The sequence below is a fragment of the Odontesthes bonariensis genome, chromosome 1 (genome assembly GCF_027942865.1).
Source record: "Odontesthes bonariensis isolate fOdoBon6 chromosome 1, fOdoBon6.hap1, whole genome shotgun sequence".
In the NCBI taxonomy this organism is placed as follows: domain Eukaryota; kingdom Metazoa; phylum Chordata; class Actinopteri; order Atheriniformes; family Atherinopsidae; genus Odontesthes; species Odontesthes bonariensis.
Genome location: NC_134506.1, coordinates 45423398 through 45438080, shown reverse-complemented (window position 1 = coordinate 45438080; position 14683 = coordinate 45423398). Strand labels below are relative to the sequence as shown.

The 14683-nt window shown below is 43.5% G+C and overlaps 1 protein-coding gene across 5 annotated transcripts in view; it reads right to left on the bottom strand.

The window, feature by feature from the left end:
* The window catches only part of shank2b (SH3 and multiple ankyrin repeat domains 2b), a 386266-nt gene that overhangs the window by 250157 nt on the left and 121426 nt on the right, over positions 1-14683 (bottom strand). For all 5 annotated transcript variants that reach the window (XM_075468229.1, XM_075468249.1, XM_075468215.1 and 2 more), the window contains 2 exons: positions 7282-7485; positions 4460-4531 (listed from right to left, as the gene is read on the bottom strand). In XM_075468229.1, the coding sequence (XP_075324344.1) occupies positions 4460-4531; positions 7282-7485 (276 nt within the window). The remainder of the gene's footprint in view (positions 1-4459; positions 4532-7281; positions 7486-14683) is intronic.

Sequence of the window (14683 nt, the reverse complement as noted above, 5' to 3'; positions counted from 1 at the left end):
AATCTGATGCCACTCCTGCTGGTGCAAATATGCAAAAAAATAGAAAATAAAAAGTACAAAAGATTTAAAAAAAAAATACAATGTATATATATAAAAATACAAATCTTCACACACAAATGAAAAATGAAAAATAAAAATCAGAATTAAAATAAAATAAAGTAAAGTAGAATTAAATTAAATTAAATTAAATTAAAAAAAAAGTTTTAAATTTAAATTAAATAGAATAAAAAAAAAGATATATATATATAAAAAAATATAAATGGACTGAAATATAATTTCAGAGTATTTAGAATTTGAATCTAATACATAAAGCGTACATCAAAAGATATAGATAAGTATACTTTTTGCTCCAAAGACTGTATCACTGGGAGGGGCTGCAAACTTGTATTTCATAGCAACATCTTTACTGTCTTTATTCTGTTAATCCTCAGTTGAGATATTTCCTAATCTTTCTAGTGCAACTTAATTTTCTTAAGATCATTATTTTGGAACTACAGCACATGATGGAATTAGATTAGATTTATAGATAAATGTTTTAAACTAGACCTTGACAGTGTAGAATCTATTTAATGTGCATATGCATGGCTGGATTTTACAACTGCTTTAATAAATCAGCGTGTAAACGCCGATTTATTAATCATTGAAACCATAAGATAATTTGGACTGAGTGCAGACGGGTTTCACCACAGGCAGAGCTGTTTAAATCTCCACCAGGATGAGTCACTGGCAGTTCAATATCTGGAAATGTCGAGGGTTCATGTTCATGACCCTGTGTTCCCATCCTGCGTTTCATTTAATGTATCTGATATGTCCCCAGCGTGGGTTTGTGTGCGTTTGTGTGCCTCCGGGCCTTCTGATTCAGAGTCTGGAGGACAGTGTCATCTCCTCCCGTCTCCTTGCTGAGACAGGTTGGGAGGACTGTTCATTGGCTGACTCGGAGTGAGTTTCAGCCAACCACAAAGCACCAGACTGCTCAGATAACAGGATCAGCTGCTGAAAGTTGGACAAAACCAAAGTAAATCAGTAAATAAATGAATAAATAATGCTTATTAGAAACAGACTGTCACAGAAGCACACACTGAAAAAAGGGACTTTTTGGTGAAGTAAACTCTATTAGAGTAACTGTCATAATTACTACCTTGTATTTTTAAGGTTCAGTAAGAACTCGAGCTTCTTAAGTAAAATTAAACATTTTATTAACATAATACATGAATTATGGGGGAAGAGTAAGTTTTACTTAGGTTTCTTCATACAATTTAAATGTTTAATAGTTGTATGTACATAAACCTGGAAATACTACATAAACTTTACTCTGAAAGTGTATCGTTAAAATCTACTAAGTTACTTCATAACAGCAAATACTACAGATATATAAAATTTACTTAAAATTTTGAGTAAAATGATGTTCCTGCCTATGAAAAACAAGTAGACTTTACTTAATTTGTTTACATAAAAATAACTTAAAACTTAGATGTAATTAAGTAAATGTTACTTAATATCTTCAAAACTGTTGTGTTTTATGGTAAGTAACATTTACTTGATATTGCAGCATTAAATATTACTTAAATCATTTGAGTGCAAATACTTACAAAGGGTTTTTAAGTAAATCTTATGAGTTGTTTTTTCAGTGCACTTTTTCTAATGAAATACTTTTGTAAACTTGTTTGAGAACATGCATTAATCGCCCTGTTCCATACTTATTAAGCCTATGTTGCCTTCCTTCATTTCCTCTTCTAGTTGCTTATCTTTATTTCCTGCATTCGGATGCAGATCAGAGCAGCTGCCAGACACGTTTGTGCTTTGGCTGCACAGCAGGATGACAGAATCTGCAGCCCAGAGCTGCCTCAAACCAGAGATGGGGACTCAAGTCACTGTGACTTGGACTCGAGTCGACTCAAGTCGCTGTTATGACGACTTGTGACTTGACAAAAAATTAAAGACTTGAGACTCGACTCGGACTTGGAAGTTAAAGACTCGGCACTTGACTTGAGACAGAATGACTTGAATGACTTGAGTGTTAAGCATCTAGCATAACTTCCAACTTTGTTCGTCATTTGAAGATCCATTCTGACCAGTAAGTGCTCGTCAAATTAGCTAATATTATCCTGTTAGCCTAGTCGGTAGTTAGCAAACGTTAGCTTGATATGATACGGGGTGGACAGGTTGGACACATTGGCCAATGATGTTTACTGACAGTTACTTATATCTTTGTGTTTTCACTTTATTAAGATCAGAATCTGCAGGTAAAACTGCAATAATAAGGTGACTTGACTTTGACTTGACTTGCCCAAGAAAAAATTACTCGAGACTTGCACATGTGTGACTTGGTCCCATCTCTGCCTTAAACAATGAGGAGGCCAAACTCTCCAATATATGATAGAAATATATTCTAATTTGGGGACAGGGAACACATGAAATGAGGGTGCAGACTCTGAACAGCCTACAGTATAAACTACAGTATAAACAGACGACCCGGTAAACACCAAAATAAGCCCAAACTGGCAGGTAACATGCGCTGGAAGTGTGCTACAGCCCCCCCCCCCCCCCCCCCCCTCTGTCACACCATTCAAGCTAACAAGAACAGCACCAAACACCAAATCCAATCAAACAGTGAAGTTGTTAAATAGATCATCTGCTGCCGGGCTCTTTTTTATTAGTAGTATTTGTGTTTGTCTCCTTTTGGCAGCACCTGTGGTGTGAAACTGTAATTCAGGTGGTGTTCACACTGCACTTCCCAGAGGCAGACAGTCAGACTGAGGTGGGCGGACGCGTGACATCTTTTTCATTAATTACTTTGTCTGTCCAGCTGCTCATGCTTTAAGTGGAGTCCACATCAGCTGCTAACAGGAGAGATTCTGCTGTCTCCTCCATCATTTGAAGCACCCCGTTTCAGGTCGATCTCACAGTAAACAGAGTGTTTTATCCTTTCTGTTGAAACATTCTCTTCCATATTGTGTCCAATTCATTTAACTGTGCCAGGTAGAAATTAAAGGGACAGTTTGCCTCTTTTGACATGAAGCTGTGTAACATCCCATATCAGCAACATCATTTATGAACATCTTCTTACCCCCTGCTGCGTCCTGTGAGCAGAGTTCCAGCCTCGTTTTGGTGCTGATGAAGGTAGTCCGGCTAGTTGGCTGGGGTTTAAAAAATAAAGCGTTTTGCTTCTCAAAACAATATGCGTGTGTAATGGAGTTAAGGTGTAGTGTGATTCCACTTGCCATAAAAAAAACTCTTCACACAACACACAAAATAAGTCCTATGGAACTTAAATGCGGCACCCCTGGAGGTTAAGGTTGTCTGCCTGGTAGGTGCACGAGTTATGAGCTCAACTCTTGTTTTATATTAATTACTTTAATTTTATTATTAAGGCTGTTTGGTTTAAGTTGTATTTTATAAACCTATAGCTCCCAAACGGTTGAGCACGTTCTTTTTCATAAATGTTGACGGTATTTTTGTCTTTTTTGTTCATAAAATGGCTAGTGCTGCATGTCGTTAGCTAACCTGGACTTTCCTTTCACATTTTTCAGATGTGTGTACTGTGTGTGTGTGTGAGGAAACCGGGACTGACCGTCTTAATTCCCCACCAGAAATAAAAGGCAAGTTTGCCAACAGTGACCGTCTTCTGCAGTGATAAACACAACGCAACAGAGAGTAAAAAGCCGCTACGCGTTCAAAAGAGTAATACCTTTGCATCACAAAATGGTTCTCCAGGAAAAAGGCAGACCTCACAATCTCTTGGCCCTATTTTCTCTCCCTTCGTATCACTGCTTGCTGTGTAGACCGTGCAGACCGAAGCGCAGGCCGAGCAGCAAACACCATAACAGGCGCGGCTGTCGGCAGGCGGCAGCAGGCAGTGATACGAAGGGAGAGAAAATAGGGCCAAGAGATTGTGAGGTCTGACTTTTTCCTGGAGAACCATTTTGTGATGCAAATGTATTACTCTGTTGAACGCATATTGTTTTGAGAAGCAAAACGCTTTATTTTTTAAACCCCAGCCAACTAGCCGGACTACCTTCATCAACACCAAAACGAGGCTGGAACTCTGCTCACAGGACGCAGCAGGGGGTAAGAAGATGTTCAGAAATGATGTTGCTGATATGGGATGTTACACAGCTTCATGTCAAAAGAGGCAAACTGTCCCTTTAATAGATAATTTGATGTAAACACAGGAAGTGATGCATGCTACTCAGTTGAGTGTCAGAATCAAGATGCAATGCACGTGTCGAGGGTTTATGGCATTGTTGCATCACCGGTTTCTGCTTGGAGGCGCAGCTGGCTCTGGTGATGCTGTGATAAGTTATTTTCTGTCCCTGTTTGAGTGCTTTTTAGAAGAAAAACGTTATCATATAAATCAAAGAGTGAAGCGGCTGAATAAAAAAATCCAACCTGTGGGAGTCTTATTCCTCAATCTTTAGTCTCATTTAGGCACTCAGTGTTTTTGTGTTCTCTCTCTTACCTTCGTGTGAAGTTTGGCGATCTGTTTCTCATCAACATTGGGTTGTCTGTAGACTCTGCTCTTGTATCGGAACTGTTGAGGAGAAGAAATTAATAACATTTCCCTCTAAACTCAAGCCTCAGATGTTTCCATTTCACCAATTCAGCAGCACATTTCATTACTGTCACGGTATCTGGACTGGTGGACTGAAATGAAAGGCTGAAATCAACTTGTATCTTTTGTCCGAAGGCTACGTTCAGATTTATTTTTATTTCTTAACCCCAACCCTGAATATGAATCATCCTCCTGCAGTTCTCTGAGCCCTTAAGAAAATACAGTAGTTTACAGTCGATCTAGGAATTATTAAGACAAACATTTATCAAGGGTGACACAAACCGTAATGGCTAACATTTAAAGATAATAGCTCTCTGTCAAAAATCTGCTCCATCAAACTTTTTTTCAGGGAAGGAAAACAACTGGACAAAAAGCTTTGCAACTGCAGGCTGAAGGTTTCAGAAACTCAAGATAAACAGCCTCCACGATGATTCAAAGTGGTGGTTTATTTAATCATGTTTCAGAAATGTGGTTAACTAACCAAAGTCTAAACACTCAGGAGTATCCTGGAGACTAAAATCTGGAACTGAGGATCACTAATGAACTAGCTAATAAACCAGCTAATAAACCCTGATGCTTTAGGTTATCGGAAAAACAACCCAAACAAAGTGTGAAATTACTGTCTAAGTCAAGTCAAGTCAAGTCAAGTCGAGTCAAGATAAGTCAAGATAAGTCAAGATAAGTCAAGTCAAGTCAAGTCAAGTCAAGTCAAGTCAAGATAAGTCAAGTCAAGATAAGTCAAGTCAAGTCAAGTCAAGATAAGTCAAGTCAAGATAAGTCAAGTCAAGTCAAGTCAAGTCAAGATAAGTCAAGTCAAGTCAAGTCAAGATAAGTCAAGTCAAGTCAAGTCAAGATAAGTCAAGTCAAGATAAGTCAAGTCAAGTCAAGTCAAGATAAGTCAAGTCAAGATAAGTCAAGTCAAGTCAAGTCAAGTCAAGATAAGTCAAGATAAGTCAAGTCAAGTCAAGATAAGATAAGTCAAGATAAGTCAAGTCAAGTCAAGATAAGTCAAGTCAAGTCAAGTCAAGATAAGTCAAGATAAGTCAAGTCAAGTCAAGATAAGATAAGTCAAGATAAGTCAAGTCAAGTCAAGATAAGTCAAGTCAAGTCAAGTCAAGTTAAGTTAGTTGTCAAGTTAAGTTAGTTGTCAAGTTAAGTCAAGTCAAGTCAAGTTAAGACAAGTCAAGTCAAGTCAAGTGAAATCAAGTCAAGTCAAGTCAAGTCAAGTCAAGTTAGGTTAAGTTAAGTTAAATCAAGTTAAGTCAAGTCAAGTTAAGACAAGTTAAGTTAAGTCAAGTTAAGACAAGTTAAGTCAAGTTAAGTTAAATCAAGTCAAGTCAAGTTAAGACAAGTTAAGTCAAGTCAAGTCAAGTCAAGTCAAGTCAAGTCAAGTTAAGTTAAGTCAAGTTAAGTCAAGTCAAGTCAAGTCAAGTCAAGTCAAGTCAAGTCAAGTCAAGTCAAGTCAAGTCAAGTTAAGTTAAGTTAAGTTAGGTTAAGTTAAGTTAAATCAAGTTAAGTCCAGTCAAGTTAAGTCAAGTTAAGACAAGTTAAGTTAAGTTAAGTTAAGTTAAGTTAAGTTAAGTTAGGTTAAGTTAAGTTAAATCAAGTTAAGTCCAGTCAAGTTAAGTCAAGTTAAGACAAGTTAAGTTAAGTTAAGTTAAGTTAAGTTAAGTTAAATCAAGTCAAGTTAAGTTAAGTTAAATCAAGTTAAGTCAAGTTAAGTCAAGTTAAGTCAAGTTAAGTTAGTTGTCAAGTTAAGTTAAATCAAGTTAAGTCAAGTCAAGTCAAGTTAAGACAAGTCAAGTCAAGTCAAGTGAAATCAAGTCAAGTCAAGTCAAGTCAAGTCAAGTTAGGTTAAGTTAAGTTAAATCAAGTTAAGTCAAGTCAAGTTAAGACAAGTTAAGTTAAGTCAAGTTAAGACAAGTTAAGTCAAGTTAAGTTAAATCAAGTTAAGTTAAATCAAGTCAAGTCAAGTTAAGACAAGTTAAGTTAAGTCAAGTCAAGTCAAGTCAAGTCAAGTTAAGTTAAATCAAGTCAAGTCAAGTCAAGTCAAGTCAAGTTAAGACAAGTCAAGTCAAGTCAAGTGAAATCAAGTCAAGTCAAGTCAAGTCAAGTCAAGTTAGGTTAAGTTAAGTTAAATCAAGTTAAGTCAAGTCAAGTTAAGACAAGTTAAGTTAAGTCAAGTTAAGACAAGTTAAGTCAAGTTAAGTTAAATCAAGTTAAGTTAAATCAAGTCAAGTCAAGTTAAGACAAGTTAAGTTAAGTCAAGTCAAGTCAAGTCAAGTCAAGTTAAGTTAAATCAAGTCAAGTCAAGTCAAGTCAAGTCAAGTCAAGTCAAGTTAAGTAAAGTTAAGTCAAGTTAAGTCAAGTTAAGCTAGTTGTCAAGTTAGTTGTCAAGTTAAGTTAAATCAAGTTAACACAGTTTATTTTTGTAATCCAGCTCAGCCGCGCCTTTTGTTCTGTTCGAAATAAATCCAGTTTTTCGGAAAATCTGCATTTGGGTCCTCCTTAACCACGCCTTGTACCCCCACCGTCCATGACAGCAAATGTCACATACAAATCTCATTTGTCCTTTTTTAATTCTTAAATGTACTCATTTTCAAGGTCAAATCCCCCTGACTTAACCTTGACTTACATGGGAATTGGGGAAAGCAGTTCGGTTATGATGTTCTATAGCTACGATTTTATCAATGTAAGTTTTAACATTTGTCCAACTGGCCAACATTTACCTCCAAACATGGGACACCCTTCCTGATCGGCTGTGGATACTCCCGGAGGATGCGTTCCTCATCCAGGAACTTGCCATCCCTTCCATCGCTGGCTGGCTGGAACAGCCCATAATTGAGCACATCCTTCAGGGTCTGATTTAGCGTGCACAGGATCCGCTGCTTGGCAACCCAAACTGTCGCACCTGGATTGAATCGCATGCATTTCTGTTTGAGTTTTGGGGAGGCGAAGAAGAGGAAAGAAGGGAAAAGAGTGAGAGGAGAAGGACATATAGATTATACAACAGTCATTTCAAATTAAATAATCTCAGACAAGTCAAAACTGTGACATTATCATTTGCTGACCTCCAACAGATGTGGATGAATTGGGGCAAAGACTGCTGAGGTATAGAATCATAGAACAATGCGGCTCAGACACATCCAAATTGGTGCTTTAATAATAAACCCTGTCCCAGATATTACAAATAAGCCTTGGGTGCTCGACATCAGCTCCAAGCTGTTTAGTTGTATTGTGACAACATGCTAAAAAGGGTCCGTTTTCATGCCGAGGATGTAACTGGCACAACCTTTTTGGCCCCTTCATTGCACTGTTTCCGGGTTTGAAAAACACACACAATGCTAAATTTCTGGCTTCGCCCGAGAAGGAGAGGATTATGGGTGCAAGCCACAGCATTCAGAGAGCGTCTGAGTGTGTACGGCCAGATGTTTGGCCTCTGATGGGGATGTTTGGCTTATGATGGGGCTGTTTGGACTAGCTTAATTGTTTGGTACAGTGGCAGATTTCCATTAGCTCACACCATCGCTGCCCCTCAACAGGAGCTCAGGTTGCCACTATAGAGGCAACGACAAGTTAGATTTGTCCCAACAACAGCATCAACAGGTGGAGGAACAGGTGAAGGAACAGGTATGGAGGTGGAGGAACAGGTGAAGGAACAGGTGGAGGAACAGGTGGAGGAACAGGTATGGAGGTGGTGGAACAGGTGGAGGAACAGGTGGAGGAACAGGTGGAGGAACAGGTGAAGGAACAGGTGGAGGAACAGGTGGAGGAACAGGTGGAGGAACAGGTGAAGGAACAGGTGGAGGAACAGGTGAAGGAACAGGTATAGAGGTGGAGGAACAGGTATGGAGGTGGAGAAACAGGTATGGAGGTGGAAGAAGAGGTGAAGGAACAGGTGGAGGAACAGGTATAGAGGTGGAGGAACAGGTATGGAGGTGAAGGAACAAGTGATGGACCTGTGATGGACCTTTGACGGACCGTTGACGGACCTGTGACGGACCTGTGACGGACCTGCGACGGACCTGTGACGGACCTGTGACGGACCTGTGACGGACCTTTGATGGACCTGTGACGGACCCGTGACGGACCTGTGACGGACCTTTGACGGACCTGTGACGGACCTGTGACGGACCTGTGACGGACCTTTGACGGACCTGTGACGGACCTTTGACGGACCTGTGACGGACTGGTGACGGACCTGTGACGGACATGTGACGGACCTTTGACGGACCTGTGACGGACCTGTGACGGACCTGTGATGGACCTGTGACGGACCTTTGACTGAACTTTGACGGACCTGTGATGGACATGTGACGGACCTTTGACGGACCTGTGATGGACATGTGACGGACCTGTGACGGACCTTTGACGGACCTTTGATGGACATGTGACGGACCTTTGACGGACCTGTGACGGATATGTGATGGACCTGTGACGGACCTGCGATGGACCTGTGACGGACCTGTGATGGACCTGTGACGGACCTGTGACGGACCTGTGATGGACCTGCGACGGACCTGTGACGTACCTGTGACGGACCTGTGATGGACCTGTGATGGACCTTTGACGGACCTGTGACGAACCTGTGATGGACCTGTGAAGGACCTGTGATGGACCTGTGATGGACCTGTGAAGGACCTGTGATGGACCTGTGACGGACCTGTGACGGACCTGTGACGGACCTTTGATGGACCTGTGACGGACCTGTGACGGACCTGTGATTGACCTGCGACGGACCTGTGACGGACCTGTGACGGACCTTTGATGGACCTTTGATGGACCTGTGATGGACATGTGACGGACCTGTGACGGACCTGTGATGGACCTGTGACGGACCTGTGATGGACCTGTGACGGACCTTTGACGGAACTTTGACGGAACTTTGACGGACCTGTGATGGACATGTGACGGACCTGTGACGGACCTTTGACGGAACTTTGACGGACCTGTGATGGACATGTGACGGACCTTTGACGGACCTGTGATGGACATGTGACGGACCTGTGACGGACCTGTGACGGACCTGTGACGGACCTGTGATGGACCTGTGACGGACCTGTGACGGACCTGTGATGGACCTGCGACGGACCTGTGACGTACCTGTGACGGACCTGCGGCGGACCTGCGATGGACCTGTGATGGACCTGTGACGGACCTGTGATGGACCTGCGATGGACCTGCGATGGACCTGTGACGGACCTTTGACGGACCTGTGATGGACATGTGACGGAACTTTGACGGACCTGTGATGGACATGTGATGGACCTGTAACGGACCTGTGACGGACCTGTGACGGACCTTTGACGGACCTTTGATGGACCTGTGATGGACATGTGACGGACCTTTGACGGACCTGTGACGGACCTGTGACGGACCTTTGACGGAACTTTGACGGACCTGTGATGGACATGTGATGGACCTGTAACGGACCTGTAACGGACCTGTGACGGACCTTTGACGGACCTTTGATGGACCTGTGATGGACATGTGACGGACCTTTGACGGACCTGTGACGGACCTGTGACGGACCTGTGACGGACCTGTGACGGACCTGTGACGGACCTGTGATGGACCTTTGATGGACCTGTGATGGACCTTTGACGGACCTGTGATGGACCTGCGACGGACCTGTGATGGACCTTTGACGGACCTGTGATGGACCTGTGATGGACCTGTGATGGACCTTTGATGGACCTGTGATGGACCTTTGACGGACCTGTGATGGACCTGCGACGGACCTGTGACGTACCTGTGACGGACCTGTGACGGACCTGCGATGGACCTGCGACGGACCTGCGATGGACCTGTGATGGACCTGTGATGGACCTTTGACGGACCTGTGATGGACCTGTGATGGACATGTGACGGACCTTTGACGGACCTGTGACGGATATGTGACGGACCTGTGACGGACCTGCGACGGACCTGTGACGGACCTGTGACGGACCTGTGACGGACCTTTGATGGACCTGTGATGGACATGTGACGGACCTTTGACGGACCTGTGACGGATATGTGACGGACCTGTGACGGACCTGTGATGGACCTGCGATGGACCTGTGACGGACCTGTGATGGACTTGTGACGGACCTGTGACGGACCTGTGACGGACCTGTGATGGACCTGTGATGGACTTGTGACGGACCTGTGATGGACCTGTGACGGACCTGTGACGGACCTGTGATGGACCTGCGACGGACCTGTGACGTACCTGTGACGGACCTGTGACAGACCTTTGACGGACCTGTGATGGACCTGTGATGGACCTTTGACGGACCTGTGACGAACCTGTGATGGACCTGTGACGGACCTTTGATGGACCTGTGAAGGACCTGTGATGGACCTGTGACGGACCTGTGACGGACCTGTGACGGACCTTTGATGGACTTGTGACGGACCTGTGACGGACCTGTGATTGACCTGCGACGGACCTGTGACGGACCTGTGACGGACCTTTGATGGACCTTTGATGGACCTGTGATGGACCTGTGACGGACCTGTGATGGACCTGTGACGGACCTTTGACGGAACTTTGACGGAACTTTGATGGACATGTGACGGACCTTTGATGGACCTGTGATGGACATGTGACGGACCTTTGACGGACCTGTGACGGATATGTGACGGACCTGTGACGGACCTGTGACGGACCTGCGATGGACCTGTGACGGACCTGTGATGGACCTGCGATGGACCTGTGACGGACCTGTGACGGACCTGTGATGGACCTTTGACGGACCTGTGACGGACCTGTGATGGACCTGTGATGGACCTGTGACGGACCTGTGATGGACCTTTGATGGACCTGTGACGGACCTGCGATGGACCTGTGATGGACCTGTGACGGACCTTTGACGGAACTTTGACGGAACTTTGACGGACCTGTGATGGACCTTTGATGGACCTGTGATGGACATGTGACGGACCTGTGACGGACCTGTGATGGACCTGTGACGGACCTGTGATGGACCTGTGACGGACCTTTGACGGAACTTTGACGGAACTTTGACGGACCTGTGATGGACATGTGACGGACCTGTGACGGACCTTTGACGGACCTTTGACGGAACTTTGACGGAACTTTGACGGACCTGTGATGGACCTGTGATGGACCTGTGATGGACATGTGACGGACCTTTGACGGACCTGTGACGGATATGTGACGGACCTGTGACGGACCTGTGACGGACCTGCGATGGACCTGTGACGGACCTGTGATGGACCTGTGACGGACCTGTGATGGACCTGCGATGGACCTGTGACGGACCTGTGATGGACTTGTGACGGACCTGTGACGGACCTGTGACGGACCTGCGATGGACCTGTGATGGACCTGTGATGGACCTGTGATGGACCTGTGATGGACCTGTGACCTGCGGCGGACCTGCGGCCCGTACAGGATCAAACCAGAACCACCAGAACGGTCTCCAGCCCTCAAAAACCTAAAAAGGATTGATGTACTTAAAGGTAAACTATGTAATAAATTAAGTCATTTATTAGCTCAAATCAACATATTCATTCATAAGTTAGTCCTCATTGGTGTAAAACGATCTCTGTCAAAAATCTCACTTATCCTCCTGAGTGAAGAATAACTTGTCTGTATCTACATAGAGCAGGTAAGCTCTATGGAGGCTGCCATGTCCTTCCGGTCCATGAAAAATAACGAAGTGCCGAGAGGGACATAAAGCACTTCGAATCGCGATTTCCCCGCCAGGCCTGCAAGCGGAAATGACGTCATTGTGACGTCATTTCCGCCGAATGGCTTATTACAGCCGCTAATGCTAAATAGATTTTATCTCGTAAATTATCCCACTAATAATGCAATGAGTGTTACCAAACTTCAGCCGTAGTACACATAGGCTCTTAACTCACAAAACGAGGCATTAGAAAGTTTGTAAGTTTACCGGGATTTTATTTACCGCTGCTAATGCTGCTAATGCTGCTAATGCTAATGCTAACGCTGCGTCGACGTCACTTCCGGTAACTCCCGGAATATGAGTAATTGCATTGCTTGCACACCAAAGGCTATGTCAACTTATGTTATCTGACATGTTATCTGTCATCTGTATTTATAGTGTTGTTGTGTGTGTATTGTGTAATCCTTTGTACTGTGTGACTTGATTTCTTTTTGTTTGTATGGACCTTGAGTCTGAAGCTATAGCTTCTTGAATCTTGACACATTCCGCTTGCCGTAGTTCAAGAAGTTGCAACGCACATTTGAAAACGCGAGGCGCTAGAGAGCAAATTCATTCAACTTTGCAAAATAAAATTGCACCACTAGATGGGGGAAGAAATTACATAATGTCCCTTTAAACATTTCTAAAGTATTGAGAGCAAACAGCTGCATTAATGCTCTCACTTCTTCCCTGTGACTGACGCAGACGCATTAAAGCTGGAGTCGGAGGCCAGACTGCGTCTGAATTATTCAGCCGAGTTTGATTTCCAAGTGGACTGTATGACTCAATCATGTGATCAAGTGGCACCACTGAGTGCTCAGTGATGAATGCGCAATCAGGAGCATTTAGTGCATGCATGTGGTGGAGCTCAGAGCACATGTGACCTCACACGTAATACTGTAACTGCTGTGCAAACGACGGCAGAGGTTCACGGGTTCATCTGCAGGTCAGCACAGCTGCAGCTTCCCTTGATTACACAAACTCACACTATTTCTTTTCTCTATTAATATGGGCTGTTTGGAAAGTTTCCGAGTGCCTTCGAAGCGTTCGGGAGGAGCTGCTAACGTTTCAGAATTGTACGACACGAGTGGAAAAGAGAAGAAAATCAAAAAAGGACAAAGAAGCGAGGCCCATAAGACACCAGGTGGCTGAAGCCAGCATCTCCCCTTTTCCTCTGTTCCAGTCTCGTGGACGTAGGATGCAGAGGTGGGTAGTAATGAGTTACATTTACTTGAGTAAGTTTTTGAAAACATTATAGTTCTAGGAGTATTTTTAAATCTCTATACTTTTTACTTTTCCTTGAGTAGATGTGTGCAGCAGAAGCTGTCCTCTTACTCCGCTACATTAGGCTACAATGAGCTGGTTACTTTTCTTCTTACCTCTTTGGTATTCTACGCCTCATTATTTTTATCCCCCCGCGTACGCCTCATTTTAATGTTTTATTCTGACAGAGAGAGAGACTTCCCCCAAAGGCTCTACCACCTGACTGTGTTCCACCAATCAGACGCAGCCGTGCGGTCTGGTCACGTGACCGTACTCAATCTCAGCGGCGGGACGGGTTAGCTTTAGCATTAGCAGTCGTAGCAAACAAACAAAGAAACAGATGAAAAATGTCAGAACCAACGGTTGGAAATGAAGACGCAGACGAGGCCTCATACTGAAAGCATGTTTACCTTACAAAGAGTGAGAAACAGCAGCTACATTATGTGTCTTCTGTGGCAACCAAAACAAACGCACATTTCAGCAGAAACTCAACATCTAACTTGAGGAAACATGTAGCGCTAAGTTTCCTAAACTCGTTTTTCCCCCATGGATAGGTGAATGTTTGTTTTTTAGGTTACATATGGGTTACATATGTTTTAAACATTTCCTAAGTCTCTTTTATTTTTTATTGAAGTCCTTGAATTTACCTGAATTATTTTAATTTAAGCTATTTTGTAATTAATTCATTCATTTTAAATTATCTTATCAATTGGATGAACTCTAATTGGCCTAAAGATGATTATTTAGTATGTTTGTCTGTCTGATTGAATGCTTGTGTTAACAAATAAATCAGACGTTACTCAACAGTTACTCAGTACTTGAGTAGTTTTTTCACCGAGCACTTTTTTACTCTTACTCAAGTAATTATTTGGATGATTACTTTTTACTTTTACTTGAGTAAAATCTTTGGCTGCTCCACCCACCTCTGGTAGGATGTAACGCTATATGGAACACATCTCAGTCCCAAAGGATGTAAACACATCCAACAAAGAGCTAGTGTGCAAAGCTGCAGGATCAAACTGCTCTGCAGACCACTGCAGCACCTCGAGCTGCTCGCCCTCAGAGGCACTGCTGCTCTTTGATGATAAAAACCTTCTCTGGGACTGACAGTAAAGAAATAGCCACTGACACTTACAGTGCATGTTCCACTGTGTCCAATCAGTGGGGGTGTAGCGTGCTGCTACTGCAT